The sequence below is a fragment of the Alligator mississippiensis genome, chromosome 7, assembly GCF_030867095.1.
Source record: "Alligator mississippiensis isolate rAllMis1 chromosome 7, rAllMis1, whole genome shotgun sequence".
Lineage (NCBI taxonomy): Eukaryota > Metazoa > Chordata > Crocodylia > Alligatoridae > Alligator > Alligator mississippiensis.
In genome coordinates this window covers 29,193,300-29,210,462 of record NC_081830.1, presented here as the reverse complement: position 1 = coordinate 29,210,462, position 17,163 = coordinate 29,193,300, and the positions used below count along the sequence as shown (strand labels likewise).

The 17,163-nt window shown below is 40.8% G+C and overlaps 1 protein-coding gene across 2 annotated transcripts in view; it reads right to left on the bottom strand.

The window, feature by feature from the left end:
- Positions 1-17,163, bottom strand: part of STAG1 (STAG1 cohesin complex component) — a 304,994-nt gene that overhangs the window by 119,527 nt on the left and 168,304 nt on the right. For both annotated transcript variants that reach the window (XM_059730741.1, XM_059730742.1), the window contains one exon: positions 16,570-16,643. In XM_059730741.1, coding sequence (XP_059586724.1) covers positions 16,570-16,643 — 74 coding nt within the window. The remainder of the gene's footprint in view (positions 1-16,569; positions 16,644-17,163) is intronic.

Below are 17,163 nucleotides of genomic sequence, written 5' to 3'. Positions count from 1 at the left end.
TGGGAGAGAAAGCACAAAGTCAGCAAAACTAGGATTCTAGATTTCAAAAAGGCAGACTTAACCAAACTCAAGGAGTTAATAGGCATGGTGCCATGGGAATACAGACAAAGATACCCAGAAAGGGTTGGAAGCCTCTGAAGAGTACCATATTGAAAGCTCAACAAGAAACTGTTCTGATGAGATGGAAGCACAAGAACAATGGTAAGAGACCAAATGTGGCTGCACAAGGAGTTTCCAGGATGCATCAGGTACAAAAGGAAAGTAAACAAGCAATGAAAAAATGGCAGGTCACAAAGAAAGCATACCAGAAAATAGCAAGAACCTGCAGGGACAAAATCAGGAAGGCAAAGATAAAGAATGAGCTGCACCTGGTGAGAGAAGCTAAAGACAATGAAGAAGAAAATCTATAAGTATGCTGGCCAGAAAAGAAATACCAAGGAAACCGTGGGTCCACTGTGTAAATAGTCAGGGTGAACTCTTAACAGAGGATGCAAAGACGGTGGAGATACTGAACCACTACTTTCCTTAAGTTTCACAAAAAAATTAAGCTGTGGCCAGACACCTAACCAGGATTATTTAGATATAGAAAGGGAACAAGCTGAAGGATAAATAACAAAAAAGACAGAGAGCCTTTGATGCTCTGAATGAATTCAAGTCAGCAGGGCCTGATGCACTTTCTCCGAGGGTACAGAAAATATTGGCAGAGGAGCTCTCAGAGCCCTTGGCAATGATGTTCATGAAGTCGTGGAAGATGCTTAAGGTACCACAGGACTGGAAAAGGGACAATATAGTGCCCCTCTTTAAAAAAAAGGGCAACAAGAATCTGGGGAACTACAATCAGTTAGCTTCACTCACCACAGTACTCTGGAAGTTACTGTAGCATATCCTAAGGAAAGCCGTTTGCAAGCATCTGGAGGAGGAAAGGCTGACAAGCATGCAACATGGATTTACTAAAAATACACTGTATCAAACTAGATCACCTCCTTTGACAAAGTAACTATTTGGGTAGAAGGGAATGCCACCCTACAGACTGTGAGAGTTTTTGCCTTCCTCTGTAGCAGGGGGCATGACCCTCTATCTGGGATTTCTTGACCATTTATTAACAAACCTTGCAGCAGCAGGAAATTGGCTGCTGCAAGGTTTGCTCGGGCAGGGGTTTGGATTAGATGACCTCTCAAAGTCCCTTCCAACCCTTCTTCTCTGTGACTAGGCCCCCCACCCCCATGCTAACCTCTATATTTGGGGTCTTTGGTTGATGCTGGTGACTCAAATCAGTGGCAGGGAGAAGGGTGGGGAGGGGGTGGCAAGCAGCAGCAGGGTTCTCCCGGGCTCTGAAGCTGTGCCAATGCAGTGGTTTCAACAACTGTGCTGATTAGCTGCCACCCCACCTCTACCGGGGAGTCGTCTGTCCTGGGAGAATCCCCATGGATCCAGCCCCTGGGGCACATAAGTTGGATAGTCCTGTTCTACTCCTTAGCATTGCTGAGGCCTCACCTGGAATACTATATCCAGTTTTAGATACAGCAATTTAAGACATAGACAGATTAGAAATAATCTAGAGGAGAGCAACCAAAATGATTATAGGTCTTGAAAACATGAGAAAAAGTTGGAAGAATTGGATTTAAGTAAGCTGGAGAAGAAATGATTTACTGACAGTCTTCAAATATGAAAAAGGTTATTATAAGAGAGGATGGTGATCAGTTATATTTGGCATCCAAAAGAATCAAGAAAAGTAATAACAGACCAAGTTGTAATTAGAATGATGAAGGGTGATTAAGTAATGGAAATGATAATTGGATAGGTTTTGGAATCTTCATTCTTAAGTTTTTAAATAAAGGTTAGACAAACATTTATCTATGATGGTTTAAACAGAGATGACAATTCTTTGAGCAAGGAGTTGGACTAGATGACCTTCTAAGGTCCTTTTCCAGCTATATATTTCTATGATTTAGGAAAGAATATGGACAAGTTACTGGGCTAGTTAAGGTGGAAGTCTGTTACTCCCTTGGAAAAGAATTCAGGATGTGGGAGAAGGATCCTTTTTTGTGGAAGGCTGCAAAGAGCAGAACAGCCTAAGAGCTTGTAGCTAACCTCACCCAGTAGTAGATGTAATGGTCTTAGTAACAGCTGTCTTAATAGAAAAGGTAGAATAGGGAATATTCTCCAAGAGGTTCAGAGGGAGGTTTCTTGAGCTGGTTAACATCTAATGCTGGTATATGTTCTTTGACCAGATTGTAGGCATTCATCAGTCCCTGCAGGAATATTTTACTATCATGACTAAATACTTACTGTCAATTATGTGAAGAGCAGAGACAGCTGCAAGATTCACAGTTACAAGCAATACAAAAAAATCTCTGAGGCACTTCAACACAAACTGAATGGGAATTAAAGCTGTGTTTATTATAAATACTCCACAGAGAGCATCTTGGGTATGACTGTAAACTGCATCTGACTGGAGGGTTTGGTGGCAATGTGGTGGGGTAGCTCCTATAAAATACCAGTGTTGCAACCTCCAGAGTAAGGCAAGTACAGGGTGCCTCAAAACCCTAGCCCCCACTGCCTTGTGGGTGCTCCTTACTTTGAGAAAGGCTAAGGGACATCACTGTCACAGAAATGCCCCCTTGCTGAGGCATTTGGAAGCCAGCAGCTCTTCCAATTTGCTGTTCTTTGGCAGAAGCTACAACCAGCACTGAACTTCTGGACTTGGTCTTGCATTTGGACTTTGTTTTGATGGTCTAAATGGGGGTCGGGGGGGGGGGGTAGGTCTAGGGAAGATTAGACTCCTCCAAACTCTTGCCTAGGTGTAAGCGTTGAAGGTCTTTGTACAATGGTCACCTGGATCTCTTGAGCATGCACCATGATTCATAGGATTGCCAGTTGCCAAGAAGACTCCACAGAGAAAAACCTTTCCACTCCAGTTTATAATACCAACAGTCTGGCCGTTTCCTGGAATTTAAAACAACATTTCTGACTTTTTCTGAGCAGGACATTTCCAGGTTTTCCAGAATTCTGTGGCCCATGCTATCAGATAAAGAGAATGTGGGTCTAAATTGGCAGATCCAACCCTCTGTTGCACTGATCAATTGCTGAGAGAAAGTGACACACACTTTGTGATAGCTGTGAAAAAATGTAAACAATCAAAAAGAAGACTGACCACATTTCATATTTTCTTCATAACTTTCTAAATTTGAGGAAATGGAGGAACATGGAGATCTATCCGCAGTCTAGTAGAAGTGCATCTGATAAGGACTGGCAGTCTGCTTCTACGCTTTGGCAAAATATCTGATACTTGAAGTTGTGCCTTGGTTGCAAATACACCAGCTAGTCTTTTCCCTGGATGTCCCAGAGAGGAAATGTTGTTTTCCACTGAGTTTCTGAGTGACCAAATGTACTGATTGTCAGTCCCTACTCAGCTGATTTATGAGGATGCTGCCCTTGACCACAAGGTGGAGAGCTATGTCATAATTTTTGTGCCAAATGAATGAGTCCAATACAGCCGGAGCTTCTGTGCATAGTTGGCTGGAATGACAAACCTCCTGTGCTTGTTCACATAAAATACTGCTCTCCTATGACCACTTGTACTATTGTGATGTTTATCTGAAAGAAAAAGAACTCGAGTCCAACAAACTGTTCTTAATTGTGATAAGCTAATATGCACATTCTTCTTCCAGGAATTTCAGTGGTCATCAGTGGTCTGTTCTGTATAGCAAGTTCTTCATCACATATTGGAAATATCAAAGGTGAATGTGGCTGATAGAACTGGAGTATTTGAAAAGTACTGCTTTTAAGAAACTGTTAGAGAAACTAGAAATGGGTGCATTTTCTTTCCCCCACTTCACCAACATGGCCATAGGAAAAACATACAGGAGGGCACAACTCAAGATTAAAGGTGGCATGAACTAAGCAGCAACTAAAAGCAGGGATCTCCGGCTAATATGAAATTGTTCTGCAGTTTTGATGGAACATTCACTGCTCTGTGCTAGTTGGCTGCTTGCTACAGCCATCTCTTCCCTGCATTTCCCTTTCCTGTCACCTTCTTTTCAACGCCAGCTTCACTGCACAGCTGCTATCCTTCCCATCATTGGTTTATGAAGCTGCACCGAACCTTCTGAAGAATAAAAAGCAGAAGAGACACCCATATTACTGTCTAATGAGGAGTCACGCACCTAGATCCATAGCCACTTACTATGGTTCAACAGGCCCTTGTTTCTAGGACAGACACAACATAGCATGATTTCCACTACAGTGGCACACAAGATAGATCTGTGCAAGGCAGATTCAGGATACAAGAATTCCTTTACCCCAATTAGGGAGGTTTCTTATGCAGCTGTTTAATTCCAGCTTTTCTGTAACTTTAACAATATCCAAGTGAAGTCCAATATTGTCATCTGGCCCATGATAGGGATTCTGATAGGACTGGGAGATACTTTCTCAAATTCTCTATCATAATGGCCTTGAGAAGAAGGATAATCTGTTGGCCTATATGCCTAGAATAAAGTCTCTGTTATGCTCCAGTGTACTCAAACCATGCCCCAAAAGGAAAAGGGCTAGTGTCAAGTTTATCATGGTCTAGATTGGCATTTCATTTCAGATTTGGGATGAACTGTATGAGAAATTATACAAATGGAAAAATGAAGGACTGAGAAAGACAGGGAAATTCAGGGGATGAGGGTTCCATATTTCAGGGGAAGCCTACATGTGCAGAATGGGCTTAGCAGTAAGTTTGTGTTCTCTTCATTTATGGGGGGTGGGGGTTGCAGGGGGAGGAGAGGAAGCAGGGGGATTTAGAAGGGATAAACTCATCTGCCTTTTCTTTGCTTTCTCTCTCTTTTCTCAGGACATTATATGCTCTGTCATTTGAAGAATTTCTGATCTGTTTGCTGATCAAAATGAAGGATGTGTGCTACTGCAGCAGTCATTAATCCTGTAGGAATTGGAAAAGTCCAAAGTGACCTCAGATGTCTTACCTGGCATTATCATAAGAGCAAGAAAGTTTGTTTCTTTTTGAGTAAGATATTTGCAATAGTTTTTGCTCTCAAACATCCACTAATCTGGATTTGAGTTTTGAAAACTGTAGTTGAGGTTTTGGAATGGACCCATCCAGAACCACTGAAATGCCACCTTAGGCCTTACCAGGCTTTTTAACCCACTAAGGGAGCTAGGGCAGAAGCTGGCTTCCATAGTTATGGATCCTTGGTGTGAAGAATCATACAGTTTAGCTGTTAATGTCTCCTGTACCAGTGAGGCCTGGAGCTGAGGCAGTTGTCCATCCCTTTTCCTGGTGTGAAGATACTGCATTTGAGCAGCTCAATAGCAAACGGCCTTTCCCCATAAAATACACATCCAAAGCCAGGGGTTTAGGTTGTAGCCGTGTTGGTCTAAGGATATAGGCAGACAAAGTTCCTTGGGTAAATTTGATATCTTTTATTAGACCAACCCAAATGGTTGGAGAACAGTTATTAAGCAAGCTTTCGGGTTCAAAAACCCTTCGTCAGGCTAAGGACGCTGCAGCAGTTGCTGCGTGCTCTTCCTGGATGGAATGAAAAAAAAAAAAAAAAAAGCCAGGCATACCGCAAGGCAAGAAGTACACCTTTTGAATCCTGGTTTCTTTCCCTTCAATTCTACCATTTGAACAAAATTAAGAACTACAATAACTAATTACACTGAAATAGGACAAATAAAATTACAAGACTTAATAACCAGATTGGGAAAGCAGATAAAACAGTAAGCTGGAAATGGAACAATCAAGTCCAACAAATCTGTGTCAGACTGACCTGGTGATGTTCCTGGTCCAACTCTAGTTGGAAGGAACTGAGCCAGCTGGAAACACTCTGACCTTTTATGCAGTCATACCCTCAGGAAGCACTCAAGAGTCATGAAAGAGGGACAGAAAAGGAAATGAGTACAGTACTCTGAACACGCAAAGCTACAAGAATGTTGTACTGTCCAGACTGCACCATCACCTCATCTGCATATGGATATATAGTAACCACTTGAAGAACTATAAATCTGATCTGAAAATAAATTTTACTTTGTAAGTCAGTAACAACTAAGGAGAAACATTATTTTGAACAATATTATTTTTGAGTTAGCAGTGTTCCTTTTGAATCCAAGATCGACATAGTAAGATATCTTATGGTTATAGCCAACATCGCTATCACTTGTTAGGTGTTATTATTTATGAACATTTAACTTATTGTTCTAATATTTCTAAATAGTACTCATTATTTACTTTTACCTTTGTTAGCAAATATTAGATTATACAATTGAATTAAAATATATTAGCTATTTTACAGATAGGTGGAAAGCGATGGTCTTTGCCCACAAAGATTTTATAATTGAAAAAAATGAAAACAAATAAAAGGTGGATAGAAGACATGTAGAGGATAACACAGATACAAAGAGGACACAGTAATGAATGGCAGCTCCTGTTAATTTTATCATAAAGGTTCAAAAAGAATTTTGCAAAAAATTGAACACAAAATTATAGGAAAGTAGGGCTGGAAGGGACCTTTCAAGGTCATCTAGTTCAGCCCCCTGCTCAGTATTCTCCCATGGCTCAATTTTTAGAAATACAGTAAAAGCTGTGTTATACAGTAGAAGCACTTCACCATCCGGAATGCTCTAACTGGCATCTGTCACAGATGGCAACAGAAATCTTCCTTCACATATCCGGAAAAATTCCCATAGCCATCCGGCATCTTGCCGTGCGCATCTCATAGATCTGTTCTTCATGGAAGCTTCAGGATGCTGCCAAGCCGTGTTGCTAGCGGCAGTCTCAATTGTAAACATCTGCCATCATGATCGCGTTGTGCTTGTGCTGTATTGTGACTTTACTGCTGAATATCTCACCCAGCCTGCACGTATGGCTAGCAATACTCCATCAACAAGCAGAGGACCGAGCGAAAGCTAACCATAAGTATAACTCTCAGATAACCGGCATATTTGATTAATCGGCACCCCCCTGTTCCCCATGGATGTCAGGTAACAGAGCTTTTACTGTAGTTGATTTTTTCACTCTCAAACTCTAAAAGAAAAAAGCAACCTAAGAAAGGAGCCAAGTATGAGAAATTTCAGCACAAAGACATGTATGCTGCCTAGCTGTAAGCAATGTTAAACACAAGGGGCCAGATCCTATTAGGCAAGTCAATAGATTTAGGTGCCTAAGTGTGATCCTATTCCATCCTGTTTGAACCCTGAAAACCTGTCAATACAAAAGGTTGGTGAGTTGTCCCCTTTCACTGTTTTTTCTTGTGACTTAATTTAAGGCCAAGATGACTGTGTGTTACAAAAGGAGACTCATGGATTTTCAGGGACTTGAACAGATTAGAAGAGGAACAGGCCCAAGAAGTGTTTAGCTACAAGCTTTGCTACAAAACATATTCCTAGCTGCCCTTCCACCTAAGTCACTGAAAGTTAATTTTTTGTTTTAATAAAAGCCGTTCTACTACATGCAAGACGTGCAGTAGAAATGCTGCATCATGGGAAAGAAGGTAGCTTAAACATAAATGAGGTCAAGTTCTCAGCAGACGTAAATCATTGCAACTCCATTGGGGTCACTTAGAATCAACCAAGAATGTGGTTATATGTATTAATTGACGTTAAAATATTTACAATTATTTTTGTAAGTAAAGGAAAGTTATTCGGCTGAAAATCTGTTTCTCTTACAGTGTTTGCAGGGCCAGAAGCTGTGCTATACTCCAGCTCTGTGTCCTCACTAAAATAGAGGAGCTCCCATTTAAAAAGTCTCAGAGTTATACATCTCATGAACTGAGTATGCTTCATACATACTAAACAGCTCAAGAGCAACTTTATGCACCCTGGCCTGCCATTCACAAGCCACTAAGAAAAAAACCCTTCAGATGATAGTGCCAATGCAGAGGGAAGCTTGCACTGAGGCTCTGGAAGAATTCTTGAGAGAAACCATACTTATCTCATGGAAGAATTTTTATCTTCAGTCTCTGGCTCCACACCTTTTCCATCTGCCAAGACACAGCAAGTCAATGATATGTCCTTGGAGCACACTCTACGGCAGATCCAGAATCCATGACCACTCCTTCTGGGTAACCACCTCTCCCCTTTTTCCCAGACTTTGGCTCTCACTAACTTGAACCAGAACATCCTCAAAACAATCAGAATTTTCTCCACCCAGTTCCAGTCTTTGCCAAGCCCTCATCCTACCTTTCTTCCCTTGTTTAGTAATGATTCTCACAAATACCTTCCCTTCATTCAATCAGGAGCCTAGGAATTCAAAATCAGTGTTTTCCAGTCCAGTTATTTCTGGGTCCCCCAAAGGAAAGGATGCTTTTAAAAAATTGTCAATAATTTTTAGGTAGTTGTAGCTAAGGGAGGAACTCTTGGCTTCCATCATTCCTTCCTTAGATCCATAAGACTGGTTCATGACTTTCAGGATGTATCCTTCCATATTGTCAAACAGCAGATTCACAGAAATCATATGATTTTTTTTAATCTCCTGGGACTCGATGTCAGTTTAAAAATAACTGAAATACTAGCTGTACAGGATACTAGCTGGCATTTACAGGAGTGGTCATAAAATCCCAAATTCTACAAGCTTATCAACAAAACCAGAGGTTCTCAACTGGTTTAGACTCAAGACAACCCTCATTAGACTTGAGGCACCCCTTGGAAAATGCCAGCTCTTACTCTTCACTTGTTTTTGACTACAGAAAATTACTAAAGCAATTCTGCTGCTGCAAGGAACTCAGAAAGACCATAACATGTCAGAATGTTTTTAACACCATGAATTCCTATTTGAAATCTCTGGGTTTATCTTGTGATTCATGTTTGCACACTTACCGGTTGACCCTGGTTGAGAATCACTGAACAAATCCAACCTGCGTCTCATTTCTGATCTACTACCAAATCCACATACATATTCAACAATCAGATTATGCCTTGGAAATCTAGGTCAAAAGGCAGTCTGCAAACGTGTGAAGCCTCAAGCTAGACTCCATCAGCACGTTTGCAAAGCCGACTCTCGTTTATCAACTCCACAGGGATCGTAGGAACCTACCTGCTACTGTCTCAGTGACTATCCCATTATCCCTACACTAGGCAGAATTCCCAACAGTTTTAGGTGGCAACTCTGGTGACATACAGGATGTGGGAACTTTAACTAAAGTCCATAAAGGTACAAGCTAAAAGGAGATCAATTCTGGAGCTCAAAGTAATTTATTTATTTATTTCATAGATTGTAAGGCTGGAAGGGACCTCGGAAGATCATCGGGTCCAGCCCCCTGCACCAAGCAGGGAAGATAACTGGGGGTCAGGTGATCCCAGCAAGGTGCCTGTCCAGTCTCCTCTTGAAGATTTCCAGGGTAGGTGATTGCACCACCTCTGGAGGGAGCTTATTCCAGTCCTGACACTGCCTGTGAAGAAGTTTTTCCTAATGCTGAGCCTGAATTGATCTTCCAGGAGTTGGTGACCATTATTCCTGGTTTTCCCCTTGGGTGCCCTGGTGAACAGCTGCACACTGAGCCCTTGATATACTCCCCTAGTGTAGCAATAAGCTGCTACTAGGTCCCCTCTCAGCCTTTTTTTCCCACAGGCTGAAGAGTCCCAGATACCACAGCCTTTCCTTGTATGGCTTGCCTTTTAAGACTCTGATCATATGGGTGGCTCTTCTTTGGACTCTCTCAAGCTTGTCCACATCCTTGTTAAAGTGTGGTGCTCAGAACTGAATGCAGTACTCCAGCTGCGGTCTCACCAGTGCTGAGCAGAGCGGAAGAATCACCTCCTTGGTTTTGCTGGAGATACATTGATTGATGCATGCCAGACTATTATTTGCCCTACTGGCTACAGCATCGCACAGCTAGCTCATATTCATACTGTGGTCTATTATTACCCCCACATTCCTTTCATTCGTGGTGCTAGTCAGTTTGGTGCTACCAAGCCTGCAGGTGTGTTGGGGGTTGCTCCTCCTGAGGTGGAGCACTTTACATTTCTGGACGTTGAACTTCATCAGGTTTGGATTCGCCCAACTTGCTAGCCTGTCTAGATGTGCCTGTAACTGTAGTCTATATTCAAGCGTGACCATGTTCCTCCATAACTTGGTATCGTCCGCAAGCTCTTCACTCCACATCCAAATCATTAATAAATATGTTGGAAAGTACTGGACTGAGCACCGACCCCTGTGGGACACCGCTGCCCTCTTCTCACCAGAATGACACATATCCATTCACTACGACTCTCTGGATTCTATCCTGCAGCCAGTTTCTCACCCACCTGACTGTCTTGGAATTAAGCCCACAATCCTCCAATTTTCTCACAAGGACATTATGGGATACTAGATTCAAAGGCCTTTTGGAAGTCAACCTGCTCTCATGTCCAGGTAAAGCTTTAGTCTGTAAAACTTTCCTTTTCTTGTTAAAAAGCATCACTGCCTAGATCCCATTGGACAACACCACTGTCACATACCAGATCAGCAAACAAGACATTGTTTCCTCTGTGTTAGGAAGCCAGGCGTTTCTGTAAGAGGTGCATTCAGCCTCAATACCGGTGGTCCTTGGTCTCCCCTATAGTGAACCTGACCTGGAGGTCACCTGAGGGAGCAATCTGCACCTTACAAATTATTTTCAGGTAGATTCCATTCTCCGGGCTCTATCTTTAAGGTAAGGCAGTCCCCATACAGCTCTCCACAACCAACCAGAATGAAAAGGCTATTAAGCTTTGCTTTAGAGAGGGCAAGAGATCATACTCTCTTACAGAGGCCTCTCTCTATGACGGATTTAAAGGCTTTCTGAATACCTTAAATCCAATTCTTCTCTTTCACAAGTGTCTTTGGAAGATCAGGCAGGGCAAAGCTGCAATGACCCTAACAACTCCCAAACAAAGCCCCTCCTTTGTTTGCCAAGTGGGAGAGCAGGCATGAGAGACCCTCATATGTTCTACCCTAGACCCCTGTTCTTGATGGGGCAGAAACTTTCCCAGTGTTATTTATCCATTTTATCAAATGAATATTAAACATGAGGTGCAGTGGGTCACCACACCAATTTTTAGGCAATGTACAAAGAAATGAATTGTTGGCTTTGTCACAACACAACAAAATTGTGTTAAACATGAGAAAAAGACAAAAAGAAACCCATGCAAATCACACATAACAGACCCTAAAAATAAAGTACTTGTGGACTAAATAAAATAGCAGAAAGAATCCTTGACAACTGCAGGCATAGCTGGGATTAAACCTTAGACCTCCAGATCTATAGAATAGTGCTTTAGCAACTAGATGAACATTTTCCTTTCCAAACACTGATTTAATATGGTACAGGCTTTATTTGTCCAAAGGTAAAATAGTTAGGAAATTAAATAGAAAAAAATCCTACAATTAATGCCAAAAACTGACTTACTCTGAAAACTAGGTAAAAAAATTCATCATAAGGTTTCAATGTTTATCACCTCTCAAAATTTCCAAATCAAGCGTGTTCAACCAACAGTTAGCAAATCAGATCTTGTTCTCTATGATCACCAGCAATAAGAGTTTCTGAGGTCAAATTCTGCCTTCTGATGCAGCTCTTCAAATATAACTTCCTTAATAACCCTGGATAAGTGTAACTAATTAGAACTTTTAAGCAAGATGGAATAAAATTCCATTCAAGTTCTCTTGGATGTCTTAGCTCCTATAAAGTTAAAAAAGGAAAAAAGAAAAAAAAAAAAGACTGGGAGAGTGATAAAAAACATTTTCTATTACTAAAACAAGCAGATAATGTTTTAAATGTAAACAATGGACTAAATTATCTCAGTTACATTTCAGATTAATTAGTTTGGATTTTCAGTAGTATCACTGTGAACAAGACGTTGCATAAAAGAATAGCTTTGTGCAATGAAGTAACATTTTTACACAGTTGCTTTTCCAAGTGTTTTAAGACTCAAAAGCTGAGCATTAAGAAGTCAGGACACTACAAATTGAGGATATTCTGACATGATTAACCCAGAACAAAGAGATTTTCTTTGCAATCTTAATTACAGTAAATAATACTTGACTTGTACCTTAACCTATCACCCAACTCTGATGAATCATAGCATAGCAGTATTTGCCAGGCACAGAACTTCTGACATTTATTTTCTGACAATGGACTTCAGTATATGTTTCATGATCACTGAAAATGGAAGTGTAGATTTTAATATACATGACCTACTTTCCTTACCACTCACAATTCAACTGCCTAACAGGAATACACATCTAAGGAGCTGAACAATTAACAGCCAAAGAAAATAAAACAGGGTTGCTAAAATACCATGTTACATCTACAGAATCAGTTCATCAGCACATATGTTGATAAAAAAGATGCATCTAACCTATGATAACCAAGTTCTGTTTTTTTAAATAGGACAATGATTAACATTTTTAGACTCAAGATACCTTTTGGAAAATGCCAGGTCTTAGGGACAATCACCCTAGGTACTGCTGGCAGCTATACTTTCATGAGTGCAATTGCGTGGAAATTGGAAGTTGAGGGTTCCACTTTGACCTAGGTGCCTAGCTGTGCCTCACACTGTTGCCTATCTGCCAGTGTACTGCCTGTCCCCTCCCTGATCTGCTGTGTGCCATAAACAGATCCAGCCTGTGTCACTTGTGGCATATATGCTGCAGTTCGGCCACCCTTGCCCTAGTTCAGCGCCTGGCAATCTTTTGGAAGTGCAGACCACCCTTTGTGACCTGGTCCCCTACCACAAGCCATAAGTCTCCACATGCCGTCCCCACCCCCTGGGGGGCAGCCAGCTGCCTGTGCTTACCCTCAGCAGTGAGAGTAAGTGGAGGCACAGAGGAACAGCAGGATCTGCACTTGCAGAGAGTGCTACAAAAGGGATGGGTGGCACAGCATAGCTTCATGCCATTGATCCCCTATGCCAGATTGAACCTTTGCAGGTAGGACTGGACCTTTTTGCAGGTGGAGTTAACTTGTGGGCTGTAGGCTGTCAACCCTTGCCTGAGCTTACCTGGTATGAACTTGTTGTAACCATAGCTCCAAGTCCTAATCCATCTCTAAATCTTTCCCACATTTAGTATTAAAATGACATGCCCTCTCTCAGAGTGAGATCAAAATCCATCCACAGGAAAAAATACACATCTCAAATTTTCTTAATAGGCAGCCTCATACACTCCCAGAAAGCAAACTTAATTCACCCTCCATCCATCCAGTTGAAGATGGCCCACTGGGCAGCTGCCAGGGAAAAAGGCATGGGACCACAGGAAAGCATAGAAGAGGGAGTGTGATTTTGCAGCCCAATGAGGAGGCCTGTGCTGTCTTCAAAGACATATAGCTTCCTTGCTCCAACAACACATATACTTTACTGATCCACTCAAAAGAGTATAGAATATGTTCCTATTCTCTCAATGGGAACTCATATGTGGCTATCTCGTACAGAGATTCCGCTCTCTTTGAGAGAGACTTAATTTAAATGACCAAAAGGGGGCATATCCTGGTTCTAGGCCCTTCTCAGCCACAGAAAGTTTGAACTCACATCAACCACTTCCCAGCAAAGTGCCCAAACTTCCACACCATGGGCTAGGAAAGACCAAGACGACCCTCCCCTCATGGTCTACTGGGCAGCCTGAAGGGAAAGTCACTGGGCCAGAAGCAGAGATTAGAAAGAGTGTGACTTTGTGGCCCGGTGAGAACACAGGCCTGGGAAGGAGAGAGCTCTGGGTCCTGACTCTTGCTTCAGGAATGTTAAAAGGCAGCATCCTCTGTTGGAACATTTGGAAATCAGTGTTATTTCCTGGATTTCAGACTTCTAACCTCACTCTTTCTGATAAAATAAACTAAATTAACAATACCTAGAAAGCTTACTCATTATTTACTTGGAATGCTAAACTAAGTAATCATTATTAAAATTTTCCCTTTGAGTCTACATTTGATGAGAAACTAATCTGAGAAAGTGAGTGAGATGTGGTGTAGTCATTACCCTGTGGACCTCAGTGGTAAGGCTACTGTATAGTGAACTGCTGAACTTTTTTAAGGTCAGCATCAACCTAAGAGTCTTCATTTTAATAAATCAAGGCTGAAGGTCACCAACGTATAGAACGCTATAGCAGAATTTGAAGCTAATAAAATAGGACAAAGCTGCCTGTCTAGCTACAGAAAGAAAAAAAAACTTTTTTGTGATCATAACAACAGTTATATGGACTAAGGAATGTAAAAAGACTCTACACATCCATAGGCCATTTTGACTATCTGAAGAAAGACCCCTTTAAGGATCATTTGCCTTTATTTGGCTACAGTCAAATGGACTTAATTTAGAGACTTATGTTCCATCAGCATGGGCATAACCACTGATGCCTGAATTTTGATGATGTTGTCCACATCTTATTGGCAGCTGAGTATGTGATATTCTCTCTCTCCTAGGGGCTACAGAGGAATTGAGAAGTCTTGGGAACTTCTTGTAGAATAGGTGAGGGCTTCAGAGGCTGGCATATGAAGAGATGCCTTTTATGGCTGGATACACACATTTAAATAATCTGGGAGAGTTCTCCCAGGTTTGATCTCCTGGTAGAGAGATTTTCCCAGTAGAGAGCTTGTATGGCTGACACTGCCCAGCCAGAGACCACCACCTCCTCTGCCCCTGTACACCCATCTCTGCATGCTCTGCAGGCTTTCTTAGTCTCCCTGCTGACAGATGGCACTAGTGCATAGGGCAGCCCTGATTGGCTGACCCAGACTGCTCATAGTCAGCCTGTTTTTCCCCACACCATAATGTTGGGATTGTAAAAAGGATGTATTCTGCTCCCTAACGGAGCAGCAGAGTCCAGCAAGTGACACACTGCCTCACTATGAGGGGATGTTGGAGAACTATGTTCTCTTCTGGGGGAAGCCATGGCATGTACAGACATTCACTCTCCCAGGAGAAACTCTCCCGGGAGTGATATTTCCTGGTTTTCTCAGGTTATTTTTCTCCTGGAGCTGCCATTTTTACCCTGGGAGAAAACACTGAGCATCTGTACACTCGTGGTTTGCCCTGGGAGAGCAGTGACAATGTCTGTATGAGGCCTATGACTCTTCTCAATGCACTGCTATAACCTATATAGCACATCTCTAAGGTGGGACTTCATCACAGATCCAACATTAAGTACACAATCACACACCCACTGTTTTGTAGTTTAGAGGAGATTTTGTCCTCTTGTTCACCAGACATCTTCCTTCCTCATGGCACTATCATCATGTACTACTGGGTTAGTTTCTTGATGCTAGCAATAATTTAAAGCAGAAATATGGGCTGTCAGGACAGACCTATGCCCAGAGCTCAATCTACTTCTCTCTGCTGTCCTTTACCAGCAGTGGCAGATGTAGCGATTCCTCAACACAAATGGTGAGAGCATGGGCCAATAGGAAAAATTTAAAAAGCTGCTTCTCCAACAAAACACAGGAAAAGCTACCAGATCTTTTATGTTGCTACTACAAGAGAAAGGTTTATTTCTCTCTTTTTGGTATCAGCTCCAGTATAGTTGCATATTTCTGCTCATACAAACTCCCAGCAAACATACTTCATCCATTCCAGGTTCCTTTCTGGCCGCTTTGTCTCAAGATTTTTATAAATAAACAGAATTGTAATTTTGAACAATATCTATTCCTTTACGACTGAAAGCGTTAATTCTCACAATGTAATGTTCTGCAAACAAACTTGGCAAAATTACCTATATATGTTCTTTAAATAAATAATTACATTGTTAAAAAAAAATCTCTTAGATAAACGAGTCAGTTGCAAATTATGGACGAGATTTCACCAGTGTAATGCAGGTTCTTTGAGCTACTCCATTATGCAAGGATGCCAAAAAAAAACATTTCAACTGGCCATTATACTCCGACTGATTAATACTGCTCAAAGTGGTGCAAAGCTACAACAATCTGTTGGTTTATCTGTCCCTGAAATAATTTTAAGAGACATGAGATGAATACTGTTTATTTTCAAATAATTTAAAAATGATAAAAACTGATTTGGTTTCTCATTTAATGCTCATGCCTGTAATTTTTAGTAATTAAAAGACTCAAAGACATCATCTAACAAAAATACGATGATAAATATGAATATGAATTAAGATTTAGAGTGTACATCAGTAATTTAAAGATAAAAACCATTATAACAATTTGAAACTATAATTAAAACAAACATTACAAACTCAAGAAATTCAGTGTTAAGGTTAAATTTAACAGACATCCAGGACATTAAGGCGTGAAAATACAATAAAAGGACCTGATCAACCTTAACTCTGTCTCATCATTTCACACAATAACCTTGTGATCATTATTATGATGTTTTTGTGTTGTAGTCCAAATTTATATGAAAAGTTTGGCTCAGGGCCAAAACTGATTCAGTTTTTCATATTTTTCCCCACATGTTGTTACTAACTGGTAAAACTAATTTCAATATACAGACCAAAACAGGAACACCTAGATTTTCTTTCTTAACCTCACTGCTTTTAACATCTTTAATTTTGTTTGTAAGATATAACATTTTAGATATCAGAGGAAAAAATCAACATAAATATTGATATTGATAAAATTTATTATTAAATTCAGCAAACATGACCTATTTTATTTTTCATTTTCTTACCGGTATCTATGAACAAATATACCCTTAAAAATAGAGTTCATCATATTTTCGATTTCATCTTGATTTTCTTGTAGCTGCAAAAAACAAACAAACAAAAAACCAAAAAAGAGATCACTAATATTACAGACTAGCATACTGGTATCACATTGAGAATCATTATATAGCACCGCATACTTTATTCCCGAGAACACTTAATTCAACAATATTAGATAAATATTTCCTTTTTTCTCTATAGCTCTTAATAATAATATTTTGTACATACACACTACCTTTGTGGAAGGAGATTAACACATTATACAAACAATAATGAAAGTTAAGCTCAGACATAGGTGCTATCATCTGTTTCTCAGCTAAGGAACTGTGGGAAAGGAAAGATTGCATGTTGAGTCATGCTAATGAATCTCACCTGCCGTTTAAGTAAATGGGTCTGCTGGCACTTAGAAGCTCTGGAAATCAGGCCACTTAGGCCCCTGGCACATGTTACATTCAAGACACAATTAACCAATCAATCATATCTTAAGAAGTTACCCAGCCACACATTAATGCAGTTAATGGCATGATAAAACAATAAACAAGCCACAAAGTTATTACAAA